The sequence below is a fragment of the Podarcis filfolensis genome, assembly GCF_964270895.1.
Source record: "Podarcis filfolensis genome assembly, chromosome: 4".
Taxonomy (NCBI): Eukaryota; Metazoa; Chordata; class Lepidosauria; order Squamata; family Lacertidae; genus Podarcis; species Podarcis filfolensis.
This window is the reverse complement of record NC_139607.1, coordinates 67206321-67229534: the sequence shown is the minus strand read 5'-3', so window position 1 is coordinate 67229534 and position 23214 is coordinate 67206321. Positions and strand designations below refer to the sequence as shown.

The window sequence follows — 23214 nt, the reverse complement described above, 5'->3', positions numbered from 1 at the left end:
ATCTCTCAAAGGTTATGGACATAAGGTAAAGCCACTGGAGAATTTTCTAGGCATCTCAGAATGCAATCCAGATTCTGTATAAAGGCTTTGCATTTTCCAATTGCTTCCATAAGGTTAATAAAGCAATGACTTCATTGCAACGGCCAAGAGGTTTGCTCCAGGTCACACCAAAAATTCATGTGCTCAGCTTCAACACTGACATTTTTTTCAAATCCAACACTCCTAAATTAAGGCGAATGAGCAACACATTAGTCATTATGTGTCTCAGAGATATAGGGCTTTAGTTAAGATAGGGATCACCGGTGCCTATTATTTTCTAAGCTCAAGAGGTAACAGATGAAAGAGAGAGAAAATTCGCTTCTGTGCAGTATTTTGGAAACCTGAGCTCTGCTTCGTCATTAATAGATTTGGATGGCAGGAATAAGAAGATGGGCTCTGTCCCATTGAAATGTAGTTCTTGTGACTGAATTCCATTGCACCTCAGAGAACAAATTGGTTGCAACAAACTGAAGCTGTATTTCTGGCTGGGATGCCAGGCTGGGCAAGGAAGTTGAATTGGATGGATCTGTCCCACCCCGCCGGTGCTGCTGCCCTCTGAAAAGCAAGAATGCGCATGTGGCAGTAGCCCTGTCACTCCATAAAGTCACACAGGGTAGAGTATGGGAGTTAGGATTACTTACAGGGAATAAGCCCCGCTGAACTAAACTGTAGAGGCATATCTATTCCCAATTAGACATAAATAGGATTGCACTGTCAATCAGAGTTAACTTCAGCTGAATGTTTGTTATGCAGGGTCTTGCATATTTTGGCCCATTGGTAGCAAAGTGCATTTATTTATCTTTGAAAGTAAGATGAAAGGGTGGAATTACAAGAAAGAGGTCAAACTTTATGCTATGACATTTGTGAGATATATCCTAAATGCAGCTATATTGGCTGTTATTGTGATGAAGACCGCGGGGGATACATAACCCTTTCTCTTGCACGATTTTTCTGAACAAGATTGGCATGTTGCTATCTCAGAGACAGAATACAGGCACGATACAGACACTGGTATTTTGTTTTTTAACCACTGAGGAACATAACAGTTTGGACAGATGATTTGATCATGAAAATAGAACATCAAGCGATCCCTGCAAGATCAGACCAAAGACCAGTCCAGTTCATCATTCTGCTCTCAGAGTAGACAACAGAGCTGTGCATTCTTTGTGCTAAGCAAAACATAATCAAACTGCTGTGCCAATCTAATCCAAATCCCACAAAAAAAAGCAGAATTCTGCAACCCGGAGAAACAATGCACATTTGCTTGAGTCCTCTTATTTTGCATGTTTTGTGTTTTTGCTTTAGCTAATCAGAAGGAATAGTAGCATACAGACCTAGCCTCAAAAATCTTTGTGGAAACCATGGGAAATACTGTTGTTTCAGCTGTCCTGCTACTGCTACAGTAGCACAATCTCCTGTTTTCGTGCTGAAGGGGGGTGGGTCGCCTGTGTCTCTCCAGATGTTGTTTGCTTCTATACTGCATCAGCCCCAGCCACTGCAGCAAAAAGTCAGGGATGATGGGAGTTATAGTTCAACAACATTTGAAGGAACTCCCATCCTTGTAACAGAGTATAGCTATTCAGAACAGTTTTGCAGTTTAGCTTTCTTACATGCACCAGCATCAAAAAGAAGCAGTAACAGAGTGAGTGTGCTTCAGTATTTGTTTCAAAGCAGACTTGCAACCACAGCCACTAAGCACATTTCAACAAACATTAGAATGTGGCTTTATTTATCCTGCTGCTCCAGTTTGATCTACTTTACAGAAAAGAAATGGTAGAAGCATGTTGTCGAGGCTTTGGAAATAAGTAGGGCAGCTGAAATGAGATTACAGAGGAAGAGTTTCTATTTATTTATTTGGTAAAGGATTCCAACCTTATTGTACTGATCCTGTTTTGTTTTTATAATAACACACAATGATAAAATTAAAAAAAAATTATCTCAAAAACGATTTTTGTCCAATGCTTTTCCACCCTTTTAAAAAGTAAGGATCTTGACAAAAGAGATAAAGGCAACTTCTGGAGAAAGTGGGTAAAATTGAGTGTTTTCTCACAAATGACAGTCAGATGATGAGACTCATCCCCCCCCCTTAAAAGAAAAATGATAAAGGAAATTCAGAAGATCCTTTTGGCTACTACACTCCTACTACAGAGACACACACAATAATGGCCTGTATCACCTTGCAGCTAACATGTTTATTGCAGCAGAAGCTTTTGCTGAGGAGAGAACCAACTTCATCAGAAGTCTGTCCATTCTGGAGTTTCATTTTTAATGTTTCTTTCAAAACTGGGAGAGGAAACCTGTGGCCCCTCCAGGTGATGCTTTCTGAAAGCAGGAGCTGTTTAACAGCGGAATGATCCTCATCTGGAGGCTGCGGACTCTTCTTCCTTTGAGATTTTTAAGGAGAAGTTGCATGGTCATCTGCCAGGAACTCTTCAGTTGAGATCCATGCAGCGCAGGGGGTTGGGATGGATGACCCACGGGGTCCCTTCCGATTCTATGATTCTGCCACCTTAGTGCCACGTGCCCTCAAAGAACCCACACGTTGGGCGCGCCGGGGAGAAAATTAGCCCAATTAGCGCTGAGCCAGCCTTCAACCAATGGGCGGCTGGCTGGGAACTGCCCTCCTGTACCAACCGGCTGCGCCAGCGGCCCTGACACGCGACGAAGGGAGGGCTGTGCCATCAGCTCGTCGCCAGCCAATCAGCGCGCCGAGGCTTGGCCGGAGAGCGATAATTTGTTTTGACCGCTCGCTGGCGCGCGCTCCCGTGGGAGATGTCCTCAGGCTTGTTCCTGGCGCAAAGGCGGGATTCCTCTGCCTTCGCTGCCAGGTGCGCCGCGGGGACCCGCGCGCTGTGACGTGAGCGGGGAGGGCGGGGCCTCCGCTCGAGCCCCTGGCCGAGGGAGCGTGAGGTCAGGCGTCCTGAGGGAGCCCCTTTGGCGCGAAGGGGCGCGAAGGCGGGATTAAGCCGCAGAGGCGGCGGCGAGGCAGCCGCTCGGAGTATGGCAGAAAGGGAGCCGCGGGCGCTGGCTGACCCAGAACGCGGCAGGTGGACGAGACCTCCGAGGAGACGCCGCCGCTGCTGACGAGGACTTGGGCGAAGCGGGAAGCGGCGAGCCAGAGCAGCCTCGGCGACGGGCAACGGAGTGCCGCGGAGAGGATGGCGCTGGAAAGCAGCAGCAGCAGCAGCGCGCACTGGATGGGCTCCCTGCCGTCCGCCCTCAGCGCCCTTCCTCTGGCCAATCTGGCCATCCCAGGTAGGACCCTGCTCTGCTTTGGGCTCCTCCAGGGTTTCCCGGCACCTGCTCCTTCCTGGCTTGCTTGTGTAGGGGAATCCAGCCGAATTACTAGGAAGGGGTTTTTGTTTGTTTTCTAAGCGGTGTAGCCTAGTGGTTAAGAGACTTAGCCGAACCAGTTAGGAAATCCCAGGGAAGCCACTCTCTATTTCAGCACCACCACCGCTCCCGTGGGATAACGCTGACTTCGCTTGTTGTAACGAATAGAGATGTATGCAGTGGTTTTTTTTCCTTTAAAAAAATGTTTAGGGGTGCTCTGATTTTGACTCGAGAAAATCCACATTTTATAGTTTGCATCGGGAAAAATAAATACAGTAAATGGACAAAAGTACAAAGATTCACAAATCTTGAGGGGTATGCGTCCCCCCTAGGAAAAAAAAGCACCGGATGTATGTGATAATAGATCAAAGAGTTGGAAGGGACCACAGGGGTCATCTACTCCAACCCCCTGTGATGCAGGAATGTTTTGCTCCACATGGGGCTCGAACCCACGACCCCCAGATAAAGTCTCATGGTCTGCCAACTGAGCTATGTTGGATAATGTTTGTGAAACATTTTAATGTGCTATACAAAATGTCAAGTATTAATACAGTTTTGCTGTTATTAGGCACTCGTGGAGTAAATCATCAATCTTAAACCATACTATCACAATGAGGAAAATCAGATCTTAAATTGTACTGTTTTGGTGGGGTGACTAACACACAAACATATAGTTCTTCTGTTTGCATCTTTATTTATGAGGGTGGGTTAAGATGTCTTTCCTTTCCTGTTTATGGGGTTTCAGATTTTACTGTTGATTTATTCTATGCTGTCAGCTAAATCAATGATATTCACTGAAACAGGTTAGACACTCCATAGGCAACTAAAACATTTTGGAATACTATTGTTTCCCTAACGTATTTTCACCAATCTTCAGGCAAGGCAGGACAACAAAAAATGAAAGGCCTCTTTTGGATAGTACCCAAAAGGAAGGCTTGTGAGCAGAAGCTGCTCTTTTCAATTATTTTTTCTCAAGGAATGTGTGTGTGTGTGGTTATTTCAGAATACCAATCCGCAGCATAATTTTTGAGTTTTTGGAAACTGGGGTAATCACCAAAGTTATTAAAACCTCAAAAAATAAGGAAACAAGGTGCTTCTAGGGCTGCAGCATTAGGAAGTGGAGGAAAACACTCTAGCCTAGTTGCTTAGTGCTTGATCAAAGAAGTAGATGTATTTACAGCTAGAAAGTGTTGACTCTGAAATATATATCTTGGGAAGAGCTTAGTGCCCTGGATGTGTTTTCCTTCTATGTTTCACCCTCTTTGGTGCAGAGGTATTCCATCCTCCCAATCACATATTCATTCGTTAAATATCTGAGCACTAGTCAAAACAATCTGGCTCAAAACAATCTGGTGTCATTCAAGAAATGATCCTCTCTTTGTGGTTAAATCTGTAGTAACTAGTTGTCAGTGTCTTGCCGTTTAAGGGCATCCTCTAATCTTCCACCTGAAATGGACCACCTTACCAGTAGCCTTTGTACCTGGTTACAGTATGGTTATTTACCATTTGCTCATTTTCATTTATGAATAAATTCTGGTGAAACATCTCAAAAGTGGTTAGCATTAAAAAAAAATCAACAATAAAAGCTTTCTTGAAAAAAGAACAAAAAAAGTCCAGTACAGATACAGACTGGGTTTCTTTTTTAAAGAACCTACCTAAATGGCTTGTTCCTCAGGTTCCCAAACCTGTATCCCCCTCAAACAGCCTCTGAATAAGTAAAGGCCTGTTCAAACATTCATACTAGTGCAGTAGTGAAGAAGCTTTCCAATGGGGACTACTAGCCACTGCTGTAGAACCATCAGTGGAGGCGGAATTCCCACCTGTATCTGTCATTGTTGGGGGTGCGTGTGTGATGGGGGGCAACTCAGCTAAGCACTGGAAAGCAAAGATTTTCTGATTACCCCTTGCTCTGCAAGGTTTCATGGCAGTCTGGACTAGATTTTGATGTTGTGGGAAGGGGAGAGGAAGGGATGAGAAAGTTCCACTGCACAAGCGGAAGTCCACTTTAAAAGAGGACTTGGACACACCCCATAATCCCCCCCCCGAGTCTCTGCTCCCTAAATAGCTTTCATGTCACTGCCCCAGTGAAAGTTGGAGTTATTTATGTGAAGGATTTAATGAGAAAATATGCACAAAACTTGACATTTGACTGCAGACAATACTCATTCTTGATACCACTGCCAAAGTCTTATCAAAAAGGTGATAGGGTCAAGCTGTTCTCTAAAGGGGTTTCCTGTGACCTAATGTTTTGTTATTGAACTGAATTCAAATATCACAGATGCAGGCAACAAATTGACTATATATACCTGGTTTCTTCCTGGGGAGTGGGGAGAGGAAACACATTTACAGTGGTACCTCGGGTTAAGTACTTAATTCGTTCCGGAGGTCTGTTCTTAAGCTGAAACTGTTCTTAAGCTGAAGCAGCACTTTAGCTAATGGGGCCTCCTGCTGCCGCTGTGCCGCCGAAGCACGATTTCTGTTCTTATCCTGAAGCAAAGTTCTTAACCTGAAGCACTATTTCTGGGTTAGCAGAGTCTGTAACCTGAAGCGTATGTAACCCGAGGTACCACTGTACATACATACTCATGTGCATATGTATTCTGCATGATACGCTTCTCTGCCCATAAAGGTGTGATAGAATAATTTCCCCTTTTTTAAGATAAAGAGAATGGTGTTTGAACATTACTGTAAATGAGCCTGGTTAACCAGGATAAAATGTTCAGTACTGTCTCCGGCTTTAGGATGTAATCGGATAACTAGCTGAGGTCAAACAACATTCCCCAACACAGCCTAGGTAGACTGTGTATTATTGCAATTATAGGCTTATTATTGAGGAAGGGTGACCTTTTCTTAGAAATATTCATAGTTGGTTTCTGCTAGAGACAGGATACCAGACTAGATGAATCATTGTTCTGCTGTAGTAATGACCATGTCTGTTCATCTCCCAGAACTGGCAAAGCACAGCTAGACACGACCTGGCATTTGGCTTGTCATGTTTTGCATTTGCAGGACACTTGTCAAACAAGGAATGTCGCAGTTCAGCAGAACCACAGCTTCAGCCCTGCTCTTCAAGATATTAATAAGTCTATGAAAGGCCCTGTTGGGGCATAACAGTACAACTGCTCCAGTAAATGTCTGCTCATAATCCTCCATATGTTTCTTGATAAGGGATGCGGAGTGTATCCCTATTAAAACTAATCTCATTTTAATGTCTAGTGAGACTGAGGAGATATGAAAACATGCTTTGAATTTAGAGGTCGATTGGCTCACTGAAAGAACTTTCTCCAAACCTAGATCCTGCTACTGCATTTTCCAAAATGGCTCAACATCTAAAATTGACCATAAAACTGATAATTATAATGTTGCAAAAAGAGGCTATCTTTATCAAAATTTGCAGGTCTTCTATAGTTCAGGGATAGCTAACATATATTGTTCAACCACAACCCCATCATCCCTGTTCAATGGCTGGATTGGTTGGGCTGACGGGAAGTGGAGTCCAATAATGTGGAGGGCACCACATCTACGCCAATCTAGTTCCTCTATCTAGTTGTGAGAGGCCTTGTGTATGCTGCCAATGGAATAGAATGGGGAGAGATAAGAAGATCTCCCTGGCTGTAGCATTCCCAGAATTTTAGGCAGGATTCTTGCCAATCCCTACCTGAAGACTCCAGGGATTGAACTAGGGACTGCATGCAAAGCAGATGCTCTACCACTGAGCTATGGTGTTTCTCTTAGCTGGGTTCAGGAGAAGCCATAGCTAACAGACTAGCCTTGGCTGGGCATAGGCACTTCTAGCCCCAGAGGCTGCTTGAGACTTCAGTCCTTTAGGACTTTGTCTTCAGTCAAAGCATATATGGAATGAAACTTAGCTAGCAATGAGAACTTTTAGGTATGGCTTGCTTTTAGTTATTAACGCTCACATCATAAATAGCCACGTGCCATAATGCTGATAATGAGTAATGCTCAAATGATTTCTACTGTTTATTCTAGTCATTCCATTGATGTGCCTTATCATAAAGATAACATGAGGAATTGTGAGCTGTGTGAATAAGTACTGTCTTTTTCCAGTCCTGAATCTCCCAACATTCAGCTTCATTGGCTCTTCTTGAGTTGCGTGGCAAGTCCCCTCCCCCATGTGAAATGAAGACACTGGACACGTTATTTAAGGTTAATGGGCATAAAAAGGCCACAACTTTATTGATTACAGAATTGAAAGGTATTGGCCTTAGGCATTGGCTCCTATCGACTACCCGGCATGGAGACCGGGAAGGGTTATCCACAAGCCGTGGGAGTCCTGTTGAAGTACGCCAACTAGGATCCCACGGGTGTCACCGCTCGGGGGCATGCCGCAGGCCCTTACCTCCCTAGGTTTCGGACAAGGCAACGCCCCCTGAAGTCCTCTACCGGACTACCCTTTTCATTGGGGGAAGGTGATGGCGCTTCTTTCCCCCCCCGTTCATTTGCATAACAATTAACCCCTGCCAATGCCTAACCGCCAATACCGTGGAAGTTGTGACGTTTGCTACGAGGTAGGCGGAAAAACCAAAAGGCTAGAAGTGCGCCAAATTGGAAAAATTCCTACCAGGCCCCTTGCGGCGACCAACCGAAGTCCATAGCAAGGTCATAGCTAGCTAAGCCTAAAGGGTGGGTGGGATGGGAAAACCGCTCAGCTGGAAAGGGGAAAGAGGGCGGTCCCCGGGCGTGCCTGGCCTTAAATAGGCTAGGCCCCGCCTCCCCGGCCCGCCGATTGGCGGGCAGGGTCGAAGACACGCCCGGGGATTCCCAGTTCTTGCGGGGGCAAAAGGCCAGCCCCCGCGTGTGTGGGAGGGGTTAGCCCGCAACCCCCTCTCCTCCCAGGTCGGAAATGGCTTTCTAGTATTATAGGCGGGGAGGGAGGGACTTTTCTCTATCCAATTTCTCCACATCATTCTATATTCCTCTGTTGTATCTCTTCTTATTCAAGTATGATTAACATTGGCTAACTCCCCATATCTCTAGTTTTCACAGCTGAACTATAACCAATTTCTTTTACTGGCTTTAGTCTCCCTCCTGGAAGTTAATACTATCCAATATTTTGTTGTTGTTTTCTTTCTCCAGTAAGCATAGCATATCAGTTCACTCTGTGTGATGCTGTACATTGGTAAGTCACATTAAGTACTGAAATAATTTCCTATTACATCATGAGCCAGATACTTTGCAGCATTTACACTAAGCAACTTAAGCCATCTGTGTATCTATTTAACAGTGCAATCCTATGCATATCTACTCAGAAGTTAGACCCATTGAGATCAATGGAGCTTACTCTCATTTAAGTGGGAATAGGACTTCAGCCTCAGTTACTTGTTGTAATTTTATCTGTCCTATGGTGTAATATGAATATGTTATAGTACTTGATGTACCTTACATAACTGATCATGCTGAAATTGCATGCTGTCTTCTGCTGAATATTAGTAATGAGTCATGGCACAGTGGAAGGGATGCATCAAACCTTAATGATATTCCTCAGTAGTAGTTACGTATCCTATATGTGTCAATAAAAAACCACTTGTTTCTTGGTTAATATTTGCTCAGTGAAATTGTGACAATATGGAATGGGAGAGCCATGTATTCTGAGCTGGAGCAACCAACTCAAACTTCTTCACATGTTGAGCTTCTCAGGTAGACTAGAGGTTGAATAGTAGGATTGATTATGCATTTTCTTCCAAGGTAAGGGGAAGTGACCTTGCTAAGCCTGCCAGGACAGCTTACTCTATGGTATTTACCCATTCATACATTAGATTTAAGCATGCTGGTTATATGAGGCTGGTTATCTCACATGTTATGATTTAACAGTAAACAGTGGGACAACCTCCCACCCCCACCCCACTGCTCAGACCTGTACCTACAAATCATGAACCTGTGACTAGAAATTGTCACACCAACAGAAGCGTGGATGAACCCTGTGCAAGTGTAATCCCTGTGATGAAGAAGAGTTGATAGTGTGCTGAGTACGTAGGTGCTTGTTAAATCATCAAGTTTAATAGATGCTCATCCAAGCTTGGCATATGATTAAACAAGACACGTGGGATTGGGTGATGGCACATACAAGGTTCCTATTCTTTAGCAGCAAGTTTAGGAAGATGCAAGGAAATGCTGACAAGCTATTGACTTGCCTTTTTCACTTTTTCTTAACCAGCATACGCCAGGAACAAATGTTTTACTTCCTTATAGCACATGACATTTTATGTCACTGGCTCTTAACATTCAAATTCATGGGCACCAGTATGTCTGTTTGCTGAGCCAAATTTCTAGCCACTTAGATGACAGCCATCTGGTGTCCTTTAACTTACCATTGTAAACAAGTAAACTCATTTTGGCAAGTTGGCTAGTTTAACTCATTCAGAATTGTTACACTAAAGTTTATATTGGTCAAATGCAATATAAATGGTGGATTTCTTGCAGGTGGTCCTGATTGGTTAGAATTGCTTGACGAGGCCCCGAGCCCTGAAGTTCCCCTCAGAAATAAACACACAGACACAAGTATGTTGAGTTAATGGGATAAATTAGACCACAACTTTATTGGTTACAGATGTTAGCGGTTTGGCTTAGGCATTTGGGTGAAGCCAGACTATATCCTGGCTCTCCTGCCCACCTGCAGGAAGTCTCTCAAGGGTCAGCCACCAATAAGGGGAAGCCCTATGATATACATCAATTGAGAGCACCCCCCAGGGTCACTGATGGGGTCATGGCATGGCCCTAGCCCACGCCCAGGCTTTGGACAGGAACCACACCCCCAGATCCCTTTAATGGGATACCCTTAACAAGCAGGGGCAGGCAGAGGCAACAACCTCCCCTCCCATAAACAAGGCTTACCCAATGCCTAACCACCACTCAAGCCAAAAGGCTTGCCGCCAACAACCTCACCTGCAACCAACACCTAATGCCCTGAACAATATCAACCAGCCAAATATCATTACCCTTATCAGAAAGGTGAACACCATCGTTACGAAACAAGGCCACCTGGTCGGACATAATAGCGGGGTGCCATATCACCCAGTCCTTCCATTCCACCGCACGATTAGCAATTCTCTTGGCCCTATTGATTGCCGCCAGATGAGGGCAATCCCGCCAGCAACACCTCTCCAAAAGCTGGGACCAGATTAACGTCAAGTCCGGGGTGTGTGACACTGCCGGGAGCCCTGATGACGTGGGCAGCACCTGTCCTCCCACACCTGGGTCACCGCGAGGTCCCGGATGTCCACCAGCAATGGTGCACCTCCGGGGAAGGGGAGCGGTCTAATAACATCTTCAGCCCCTCCAAAAAGCTCCCTTGTGTGTGTCGATAGACCCAGCTCTGCTTTAAACAGAAGCATGAGTAAAGCATGGTAAATTAATTTGGGGAAATGGTGTAAGAGGATTGTGTGTGCTTGTATGAAGGCAATGAATAAGGTATTCTTTACAATTTCCTCAAAATAGTTTTGAACCAGCATGAATTAGTTCAAATAATAAAAAAATAAGTTGCATTGGACTCCTTTCCATCTGTACCACATTTGTCTGAAGTTTCACAAATAGCAACAGGTTCTTTTAAAGTCTGTGTTTGATTGCTTAATTATTTGATTGCTTGCTCAACTAGAAAACCGTAAATGACAATGATTAATTATACGTTACCATTGCTTTTTACAAAATATTAAAATAACTCATCAAAAATTTAAATGTGTAATACAGGATAAAACATAAGAAAGAGTGGCTTATGGTCCGAGTTTCAAGAATTATGTTTTCTGCACTGTTTTTCCAGTATTGGAACTAACTCCAGGAAAATGATGATCTGCTAGCTGCTGCCTTTAATCTCTGTGGCATCTGTTGAACTGTCCCTTCTATGTTCCACCCCCCTCCTCCCTTCCTTTCATCTCTCTGTGTGCATGCTGGATAGTAGTTTCACTGGGTTTTGACACAATTCTTTCCATGAGGATAGGTTCAGCTGTTTCTCTTCACAGCCTGCACTACGCCCTTCCGCTCTCGTCCCTCCCTCAGCACTTAGCAAAATCATGATTCTTACAGCCTGTGGTGCTATGTCTTGGGGAAAGCATATAATGACTGCACGTGTTTATTTCCCTACTTTGAATAATTTGCTGCATAAAAAGCTAAAAGTCTGTCAAATGCTTTTAACCATTTCTGGGTTTTCTTTTAAAAACCAGTTTAATGTTTAATACACACTGATCTGCTCTTGGTATAAACGGTTATTCTTATCAATCACTGCTGCACACATTAATAATAGAATCATAAAATTGTAGAGTTGGAAGGATCATCTAGTCCAACCCCCTGCAATGCAGAAATATGCACCTGTCACATGCAGGGATTGAATCTGCAACCTTGGCGTTATCAGTGCCGCACTCTAACCAACCCAGCTGTCCACACCTATATTAGTCTTACTCTGGATGTGTTAAGTCTTCTTAGTAAACCAGGGATGGCTATCCCTTTTCAGTTTGAGGGGCTACTTTTCTCTGGGAGCTGCATAGCAGAGTGGTTATAGCCAAAAAATGCGGTAAGGTCCACACTCTTATCCACATGTATTTACACACCATAAACACACATACCACTTACACACTGTCACACACCCTAACCATGTTATTGTTACATCCTGTTATGAAAAGTACCGACATCAAAAGATCTTGTCTGTGGTAGGCTTATTACTATGCGGATCTCCTTCAGTGAGATTATGCATGTGTCACCTGAGATAGCAGTTTTCAATAGCTATTGAAATCGCCCCAAAACTGAAGCTGTTATCTTGAGAGGGCTAAACCCTTTGACAGTGGTAACGAGGAAATTCCATCACAGACTTGCTTGTCATATATCTCTGGTGTTTGCAATTCCAGGATTTCAGTTTGAGACAGAGAATGTGGTGAGCATAAGTTTGAAGAGGACAGGTGTTGATGGGCAAGTGTGCATTGATGAGACAAGGACTAAATATTTGAAGTGGGTGCTCACTGCTAATTTTCCACTTCCCCAAGTTAACATGTACGTAGTTGAAATTACCTTTGCACCTTGATGACCATCAAGTAAAAGACAGAAGGCATTCCATGTTAAGCATTGAAATCAGAACAAAAGTTGGTTAAATGAAAACATTGTTTAATGTTGCACAAGAGGCGACCTCTGACTTCTCTGACGTATGCTGCAATTCTGCCATCAGCATTTTCTATTCCACATTTTTCCTCCCTTGATCAACAAAATAAAGATTCTGCAACACAGTGAAGGCATTTGAAGATTCCATGTCACCTTATGTCACCTTTGGGGCAGGGCCTAGAATGCTATTGCAATTGTCATTTCATTTACTCAAGCTGTGATTCATTTGTAATACATACTCATGGAAAGTAATAACCTTGCAATGTACTTGTACAATGTGGAACTGAACTCACAGAAGATTACAGATAACGACTGTAAAATACTTCATGGTTTAACTTTGAACCTTGGACCCTGACCTACAGCAAAATCATTTTCTGTAGTATGAAGATACACACAGCCCAGGAAAAATGTAGGAAGCATAAAGACAAATGCTTCCCTTTAAAAGCTTGGCTAAGAGGGGAACAGATTTCTACTCCTATGGCATGGGGACCAATCTGGAATAGGCTGATGAAGAGATTCATTGAAGGGCAAAGCAGCTAAGCTTGACCATCTGTTTTCTTGGAGGTCATGTCAGCATGAAAATGCAGAGATGCAAATTTAGAGAAGGCAACACCACTACAAAAAAAAAATCTGCTTTATTTAATCTCTAATTTACAGCAGTATAATTATGACTCCACAAAACAGTTTGAATAGAACAAACATTATACTTAAAAGCTCGATGCTGGTTAATTGGGCTTCCAAAGTGCGCTGCAGTGGGCAGGTCAGTCTATAATTGCCTACTAGATTGCTAGATTTTTCCCTAAAGGAGCGGATACTGACTTTGCTGTGAGATTAGCCTTCAGCTCTAGTATGCCAAATTCATACATTTGATAACATTTATCAATAGCCTACAACTTCTGCTTGGATTTCTATATGGGAAAGAAGTAAGTGCGCAAAAGTCAAAATTATATCACACCTGCAGAGACAGTATCTAAAAGCAGATATGAGAACATATCTCTGAGAAAGGAGATGGATGTGGATGAGCCACTGTAAAAATCATCATCATCTTCACCATCTTGAAATAATTTGCCCCTGGAAAAGCAACAAATTTCAGTATCCAGAATATTGTTAGCTTCTTAGTATTGTGTATTTGCCACTTTTGCTGTGTATGGCATTTTCAATTTTATCCCAGAAAGATCATGGTGATCTTTTTATTTTTATTTTTTAAAAAATGGTTGCATGCATTAGACCTGCTGATTTCAAACAGCAAATGACCCTGGGCTGAATTTGAATAAGTGTTTTGAAAACCACTGAGCATCTATTTCAAAAGATCCAATTCAGTGTCAAAATGACCTCTTAGAAAGAGAGCATGTGTGAATGCTAAGCAGAATTCCATGTTGCTGTCTTGTGTGCATCGTCACATCATGCTGATCTCTGCTGCTGAACCATGTCTGCAAACGTTTCTTAATGTGGGTTAGTGAAGGGGGTGCTGAAAACAGGATTCAGGAAATGGCAGTGAGTGCATGTTAGGGCTAGGAGTGAAGATGAGTATGTATCCCACGGCTACTATGCCCCTATGTGGCTATGAGAACATGGTCTAAAAATACTCAGCAGAACCCCCTAAGCATTCAAATGCTTTGACATGTGAGAGAAAAATCTCCCTAGAAGCTGCATTTTTAAAGTGGAAAAAATAGCAAGAAGGGAAATGGTTAAGCAGCCTCTGCCCCATCTTTCTCCGAGTCTCAAATGTTGCCACTGAGTCTGCTGTAAACAAGAACCCCAACCCAACTGTTCAGAACATTTAAGTTGGCCCTAAGAAGGCTCTTGATGGCCTTCCTTGTCTCTTTGCTGCAGCACTGAAGAGAACTCTATTAAATGAGTGTGTTTGTCAAGAGAGGTCAGTTGTGTTATTCATTTGGCTTAATTTGTCAACATAATGTTTCCTCCAGCCCTTAGCCTTCTAACAACCAAAGCAAAATGAGCAGTTCAGTTAGCTTGTATTTTAAAGGCTGGTTTAAAGATACTAATCGGCTTGTTAATGATTTGAATCCTCAAGCCTCATGAGGTTTTACTGGGTGCATTTCCAACTAGGTCAGCTTTGCTTCCATGCTAGTGCACTGCCAAACTGGCAGTCAGGAAATAATAATAAAAAAGCACTTTTCCACAGTTGACCTGTGGGGGGGCATTTTATGAAGATTTATGGTGGTGTATCTATTTGAGAACAAAATGCAACATATTTTCATATAGACTTTTTTTTTAATAGCACATGCTATTCTGAAAATGTATGGTGGTGTTTGGAAATTACAGTATATACTGCAGAGGGTAGTAACCACAGCTTTCTGGGACCAAAATAATATTTATCCTTTTACCACAGGATTTCCCAAACTTGGCTCTCTGGCTGTTTTTGGACTACAACTCCCATCATCCCTAGCTAGCAGCACCAGTGGTCAGGGATGATGGGAATTGTAGTCCAAAAACAGCTGGAGACCCAAGATTGGGAATCATTGTTTTCCTGCATGGGACAAGGATGGAGAACTGTGGCCTTCTAGATTTTGATGGCTCTCCCGATCACAGACCATGCTTGCCAGGACTGAAGGTATGTGGAATCCAACAACATATGGAGGCATACCAGTTTTCCATCCCAAACGTAGGACCCACAAAGATAGACTTGTCTGCTTCTTGATGTGTAGTTCCTTTTCTGCTTTCTGGACAGATGTGTTTAGAATAACCCATACACTCTACAGCAAGCTCAAATGAGGATCCTGTAACTCCTTTAGAAAATGATAGAAATAATTTAGAAATATTCTGTATATACTTACTGTTGTTATTCAACATAGTGACTGCATAGCAAGGGGTGCTAGAATGGGCAAGTGACGGGTTTGCAATTGGCTGGGCTAATTGCAAGAATGTTAGGAAGGCTAAAGAGATTATCCAAAGGGCACGACATGTTAAATTAAGCAAAGTCAATCACTCTCCCCTGTTCCTCTCTCCCTCTCTCTGACTCAACTGACACAACTAGCCCAGCCTTTTTACTTTCTTCTCAAATATATGGAAGACAAATCAGTATTTTTTTTAAAGCTGAGAAATATTACCGTATTTTTCGCACCATAGGACGCACTTTTTCCCCTTCAAAAATGAAGGGGGAATGTGTGTGCATCCTATGGAACGAAGACAGCATAGCCCCGCTACCCTCTGCTGGCTGGAGAGGTGACGCGCGGCTGTGGCAGGAGCCTCTATAGCCGCGCGCCACCTCTCCAGCCGGGAGAGCGCACCCGGGGCTAAAGAAGCCCCGCTTACCCTCTCCCAGCTGGAGAGGTGACACGCAGCTATGGCAGGAGCCTCTATAGCCACGCGCCACCTCTCCAGTTGGGAGAGGGTGCGCGGGGCTAAAGAAGCCCCCGCGACTCTCTCCCGGCTGGAGAGGTGACACGCAGCTATGGCAGGAGCCCCTATAGCCGCACGCCACCTCTCCAGCTGGGAGAGCGCGCGGGGGCTAGAGAAGCCCCCAGCGACCCTCTCCCGGCTGGAGAGGTGACACGCAGCTATGGCAGGAGCCTCTATAGCTGCGCGCCTTTCTGCTGCTCCCCGACCTGCTCTTTGGGGCTGGTGGTGGGCTTCCCCCCACCAGCCTCAAAGAGCAGGTCGAAAGGAACCTGAAGCCTGGAGAGTGAGAGGGGTCGGTGCGCACTGACCCCTCTCGCTCTCCAGGCTTCCAAGGTAGCCGCCTGAAGGCATCTGAACGCACCTTAAACGGCACCTTGTTTTAGATGGGGAAAACGAGGGGGGAAATTCTCCCCCTCTCTGTGCAGTGCCTCCTGCCGCTTCGCTGAAGGGGCACTGGGCAGAGAGGGAGAGATTTTTTTTTTCTTGTTCTCCCCCCTCTAAAACAAGGTGTGTCCTATTGTCCGGTGCGTCCTATGGTGCGAAAAATACAGTAGTTTCAATATGTGTGTTTTAACGTGCATTTTCCCTTCTGATATGTACTTTTACAAATGACAGGACTTCTGCCGTGAAGGTACAGAATATTGTAGTCTTTTTTTTAAAAAAAGAAGAAGCTTATTTTCTGGAAAACTGGGAGAGGGCATTTTGCAAATCTTTCTTAGATTTTCGAATACAACAGTTTGACTGACAGTGTGCATGATTTGCTGGAATCAGCTGGCTCTAAAATGCTTTTGTGGATTGTGAATATTAGCTTCTTCCAGTGCAATGAATTAGGTAGATTACAGATGGAAAAACCAATATACATATAAGGGATTAGCCTCACTTCACACTGGAGGTACTTATAGTCATGACGAGGGCCCGCAAATCTTTGTACTTAACTCTGTGCTCTGATTGCTAGCTAATGCATCTTCATTCCATTGTCATTCTGAAATTCTTGCAAGGGAGGAATGGCAACATTAATTTTCTTTCTTTTTGAGGAACATTTATTGGTTTTCATTGGAATAATAACTTTTCCATGGAGACCAGTACTGTATATTGAGAAGAATCTGAATGCATGCATATTGCTATCAAGCTCTATGTATGTGTGGGTGGGTTGGGAATATCTGTGTGCATTCATAGCCTTGAAGAGCATGGGGTAGCTATGAAGGAAAATTAACATTGAACCCTCTCACAAGGCCTTTTACCATCACACTGTTAGAATGGTTGTGGTACTTACTAAACAACAAGATTAAAAAGGCAATTGTGCACCTGCAGTTACCTTCTATGATTAAAAAGATAAGAGGGTTGGGGGGGGGAGCTTAATAGGGGTGTGATATGCCCATATGCTAATTTTTTGGCTTGAAACATACAAATAGGTTGTAGAACAGTTGTTTGCCCCTGCTATGTTGCATTCCAAGGGCACATGTGCATTGGTGGCTTTCTAAACTTTTCAGTGCAATACAGTACATGTTTACTCACATCTGAGTATTCAGCTAGATATTAACCATGATGACTATGTTCCACTGTCAGCGGCAGTATGTCTCTGAATAGCAGTTACGGGGACTTGAAGATGGGCAAAGTACTGTTGCTCCTGCTTGCAAGCTTCCCACAGGCATCTGATTGGCCACTGTAAGAACAGGGTGCTGGTTGAGGTGAGCCATTGGCCCAATCTAGCAGGTTCTTCTTATAGTTTTATGTAATGGGACTTGCTCCCAGATAAGTGCATGTTGAAAAGCTGTTGTGCACTTCCTTGAATTGTGTGGGAGCTGGATTTGTTCTGCTTATGAGACATAGTTTAGTTCCTCCTGGATGATCAGAGTATGAGTAACTCTCATTAGCTGGCATCTTTCCTTTTACATGGTTTTGTGCCAGCTCACTGTCATTTATATTCAGTCACAGAGGAAGAAATTCTTCTTTGTTTATCTGCTCTGGCTTCAGGCGAAAGAAGCTCTTACCTCTTCAACATTTATTTTTCTTCTGTTGTTTGGTCTCTGAAGATCAAATATGTGAAGTGCTTTGAACAAGAATTCCATGTGTAAAGCAAAAGAACCAATTTTTAACAAATTCGTAAAGTAAAAATAAAAAAGTCCTAAACAAAGAGGTGAGGAGGGTAAATCCTTCATGATGCTGATTGTTGCTGGCATTCTCAGAATGCGGCACATTGATGTTTTGATTTGTACACTGTATGGGCATCCAGGTGGATTCAATGCCACTAACAAGGTAATCCATTTAAGACCTTCATCTCATTTGCAGCTCAAACTGGGCATGGCAGGAGACATGTTTTTGAAGAGTCTGCTTGCGAGAACACATTAGGTGGATTCCAACCCCTAGCAAATGGCATATGTCTGATAACTCTTTGCAAATAAGGAACCCTTTTTTGTAAACTTTACTGTTTGGTGTTTTGTTTTGTTTTGTTTTGTTAAAGGAAACAACTGGTGAAATTAAAAATAAAATATCATGTTAGTTACAATGACTATGTTCCAAGAACAAACTCTGGCTACAGATCATGTTTCCTTTCATCCCTCTGTGAGTCTGGAGGAGCGAAGTGAGTACAGTTTTGCACATGCACAGTAAGCTATGATTTATGCCTTTCCATGACATGCTGAAGCAGCCTAGAAGTGCCATCATACCAGCATGTGCTCTTTAGTGTTTAGCATACGATGTACCTTTAACAAGAAGATATTTCTTAAGATAACAAGGCAACGGTGATACATTATGTATCAGTGTTCAACGCAGCAGGCTAAGTAATCCAGAGGGAAAAGCTAATGGTAAACTGACTGCTTGCTACTCCCTATCTCTGACTTGTTTGCAGGTGCCTGTCGCTGGAAGACTGTCCAGTGTAAGACTAGTCCAATATTAGCACATGAAATGTGCAGTTAAAGCCTTTGATCTGAAAACATCTAGGAAGCATTTCTCTCACCTAACACAATCGCATAGCAGACATAGGATGTCGCCTTCTTAGGCCAGGGTAGGCTACAGTGTCAGAGGATAAACCATCACAGGAATGAATGGCTTCATCTGGAGCACCTTATTTGGGTGTGTTGGGTGTATACACTGTGGGGAAGTTCAGTCAAGCAATTAAGCTCACCCCAGAAAACAGCTGTTTAGCAGAGTTGTCTTTACTAGGTCAACACCAACATACACTACTATACATACACACACAAAGGTAAAGGACCCCTGGACAGTTAAGTCCAGTCAAAGGTGACTATGGGGTTGCGGCACTCATGTTATAAGTAGTCTTCTCTCTCTGAACCTAGAGAGGGCTCTCTGCTTCAAAGTGCTTGCTGCGTTAAAGTCCATAGTTAAAGTCTTTAGTTCAGTTGCTTTGAAAGTCCTGCAACTGGTGGAATTCTCACAAGTTCTGAAGTCTAGCAGTTTTCCAACTCCCTCCTCAGAAAATCTCTTGAAAAAGTCCTCACTCAAATCCACAGTTCCAGCAGAGAGCCATCAACAATTCCTGCAATCTCCCACCAGGACCCACACAGTATGCTGTAACCTGAGCTCCTTTATATACAAAGTGACTTACCAAGTAACACAGATAAGAGAGTAGCAAGATGCCTGCAGATGCATTGTGGGGAATGAGCTGTCTCTGCTGACTTGAGGAGAATTAACCCATTAACTGCATTCCTAAAGACACTTTTGTATTACAAAAAATGACATTTGAATACAGTGGTACCTCAGGTTACAAACTTAATTCGTTCTGGAGGTCCGTTCTTAAACTGAAACTGTTCTTAACCTGAGGTACCACTTAGCTAATGGGGCCTCCCGCTGCTGCCGCAGCTTCTCATCCTGAAGCATATTTGCTTCTCATCCTGAAGCAAAGTTCTTAAGCCAAGGTACTATTTCTGGGTTAGCAGAGTCTGTAACCTGAAGCGTCTGTAACCCGAGGTACCACTGTAATGGGTTATTGCTTGTCAGCTTCTAATATTTCTGTATGACCACTTCTCATTAGACAAGGTCCTATCTGGGGATATCAGTAACTTTTACAGAAAATAGTGTCTTGGCAGTGAAACATGAAGTTCAAGGTCTTGTTAAATTCTGAGTTGGTAAATGCTGAATTGGTGGATGGTAAATGTGTGTGTGAATCCTGACATTACAAGCTGGAAACATCTGTTTTTCTCCTTTGTGTGCATGGTTCTTCTTCCAAGGAATCTACACAAAAGTCTGGTCACCTGCTTATCTCCTTAGGCAGCCTCCACCAATCTGGTGCCCTTAGTTGTCCTGACTGGGGCTGATGAGAGTTGTAGTCCCAAACAACTAGAGGGCAGCAGATTGACAAAGGCTTTCCTTTCATGACCCATGGATGACATTTGCTCATCACCAAATATTGGGTGGGGAGACGGAGGTGGAAAACATCTAACATTGGAGCTTCTGTTTCTCCAAATCCTGGCTTCCAGAACGCAACTACAAAAACAAACACCACAACTAAGGGCCAGTTCAGGCTGTAAAATTCCTCCACTGCGGATATGTGCAGCTGTTCTATATGATGGGTTTTTTTAATTCTTGAATTGTTAGTAACATTTCTATGTTTTTGTAATGCTGCAAAACAGTGACTGTTACTGTTTTGATTTTAATTAACTGCCTTAGGCATTTTGGTATAGAAAGGAAGAATATAAATCTTTTGAATTGAATAACATGTGAAGAGAGATGCCATGTCAGTGACTGCAACTGTTCCCTCCCCCCCAACAATCCTGATCAGAGGTGAGCCTGGCTGGCGGTATTCCATTTCTGTTGAACCAAACTCATCCTAGCAGTAGCTCCATCTGGTCTTATAACCCCATTTACAGCTGTGTGTAGTGATTTAGAAGTGTTAACAAGTGGCCCTAAGTGATTTTCCCAGCGTTAAAAATGAGCAATACAAGAATGGAATCCAGTTTTCCAGAATCTGCTTCAGCGAAGAGCACTTGGCAAACCCCAAGTTGTAGGACTAAAATGATGTTGTCTTTCTTCTCTGTAGGGTCACATGATTCCTTCAGCTACTGGGTTGATGAGAAATCTCCTGTGGGACCAGATCAAGCCACAGCAATCAAGCGGTTGGCTAAAATCTCTTTGGTGAGGAAGGTCATGAAGAAATGGTCAGTGACACAAAACCTAACGTTCAAGGAGCAGCTTGAAGGTGGAATCCGCTACTTTGACCTCCGTGTATCTTCCAAACCAGGCGAAGCAGGTCAAGAAATCTACTTCATACATGGTTTGTTTGGAATCAAAGTATGGGATGGGCTGATGGAGATCAACACCTTCCTAGAACACCACCCCAAGGAAGTGATCTTCCTGGATTTCAACCATTTCTACGCAATGGATAACAACCACCATGCATACCTGATCAGTAGGATCCAAGAGGTTTTTGGATCAAGACTCTGCCCAAAGGAGTGTGTGGAAAACGTGACATTACAAAACCTCTGGGGAAAGCAACAGCAGGTAGGAAAGCGTTTCTCATTTGGCAACAAATTTCTATAATTCAAAGAACTCTTAGAATTGAAAGTGTCTTGCCTGAAGCTGGAATGGGGAGGCAAGCATGCAGTGCACCTTTCTTGCTCTGAGCTGGAGAAAGGAGCAGAAGATTTCCCCCTGAGTTCATCCTGCATTTCAGAAGCATAGCATAATACCTTGTCCCTTTGCGAACAGAACTCTAGTTGGCCAGTAAGGCAAGCCCCAGTTTGATTCCTGTCTATAACATTCATTAACTGTGTGTTCAGTACTATTAGGATTACTTTTGGGTTGCGATCTTTCATAGCTTCCTTATTGGGCCCTCACCCCCTTTAAAGACTGCTATGGGGCCTGGATGAAACTAAAACTTATCTCATGGTATGGCAACTGAAATGCTGTTCTTTAAAGTACGGCTGGGAAGCCGGTAGTTGGACTTCAGCTCCCTTTAGCCACAGCCAGCATAGTTAGTATGCAGGAATGTGGGGATTGGGAGTCCACAGTGTCCATCTGGAGGGCCACAGGCTCCCCATTCCTGCTCTGAAGCACCTGGTATCTCACCACCTTCCAGATCCCCTACCCATCATGATCTGGCTACCCCACTGTCCTAGTGACCAGTTCCCACCCTGCTCTGCTCCTATTGGCTGTGTCATTCCAGTCTGAAATCCACATCTCATAAAGGCTGGATATGGCTATGTTCTACTCCACTATCAGAGGCATTATGCATCTGTATACCAGTTGCTAGAAATCGCAGGTGGGGAGAATGCTGTTAGGGCTTCCCTTAGGCATCTGGTTGACCATTGTGAGAAGAGGTGGGCTAGATGGACATGTGTTCTAGTACAGCAGGGCTCTTGTGCTTTCCTTAATCACTGCCTTTCCTGTGAACAAGTGTCTGATGCAGTTACCCCATGCTTTCTCTTCTCCTGAGCTACTGTGGCCTTCAGTCTCTTTAGTTTATTAGTCGTGGTGACAGCCCTGCTTCTGCTTGCCCTTCTCAACTTATCATGTTCTGTTGGTCCTGTGGATTGCTGCAGACATGGTCACCTGTACCTACCCCACCGCTTCCAGAAGGTCAGCGCACCAACCCCCTGAAACTGTCTTTGTCTCTTCCACTTGATTTTCAGTTCCTTTTTTCTCAGTAACCAATCAGGCTGACAGCACAGCAGTCAGTGCTAAAGGAACTCCTCCTGGTGGCGTATATGGGGGTTAGTGCCACTAAAGGTGCAGTCCTAAAACACACCTGATAAAGCATGTCTCATGGAATTGGTAGGGACTTGTTTCTCAGCAAATGTACTTAGTGTTGTGCCACATATAACTACGGAAACAACAACAACAAATCATTGCAAATCCTCTTTCTTTCTGCATGTTATGTTACAGTATACATATTATATACTGTTTGGCCCAAAGCAGTGAATGGAATAGTAATACAAAAAAAGACTACAGTAAATACAGCATACTAATCAAAACACTATGAAAAACCATCAGTCACACTGGATATACATTGGTTAGCTGCATTCATGCACTTACCACAGATGCAGCCAGCATTTCTGCTCTTGCTTAGAAGCCAAGGTACCACACACACACACACACACACACAGTCTCTCACCTAGGAGCAAGAACATCCACAATCACCCAAGGGAAGTATCCTCACCTCCTCACAGCCCAAAGATGAAATCCAAAAAGCAGACTGAGCAATAGTTGCGTTCTTATGGTCACCTTGCGAAGTGAAGTGAGTCTTGAACTCCCCAGCTCCTGCTTTTAACCTCTGTTTAAGCCCTATTTGTGGCAAATATTGACACCAATAATGCTGTCGTCCTGCTTGCCCAGTGCATAGAAAGCAACATTTTGTGTGAAATTATTTTTTAGCACTGAATATAAGTGAAAGAAGAGCTTGTGTGGGGGAAAAGGCTTCTGATATGT

General features: G+C 43.6%; 1 protein-coding gene across 1 annotated transcript in view; it reads left to right on the top strand.

Moving 5' to 3' along the window:
• The first annotated feature begins 2226 nt into the window (after positions 1–2226).
• PLCXD2 (phosphatidylinositol specific phospholipase C X domain containing 2) overlaps positions 2227–23214 on the top strand; it is a 30296-nt gene continuing 9308 nt past the window's right edge. Inside the window, exons 1-2 of the mRNA XM_083611724.1 lie at positions 2227–3294; positions 20828–21288. Of these exons, the coding sequence (XP_083467850.1) occupies positions 3198–3294; positions 20828–21288 (558 nt within the window). The 5' untranslated portion in view covers positions 2227–3197. The remainder of the gene's footprint in view (positions 3295–20827; positions 21289–23214) is intronic.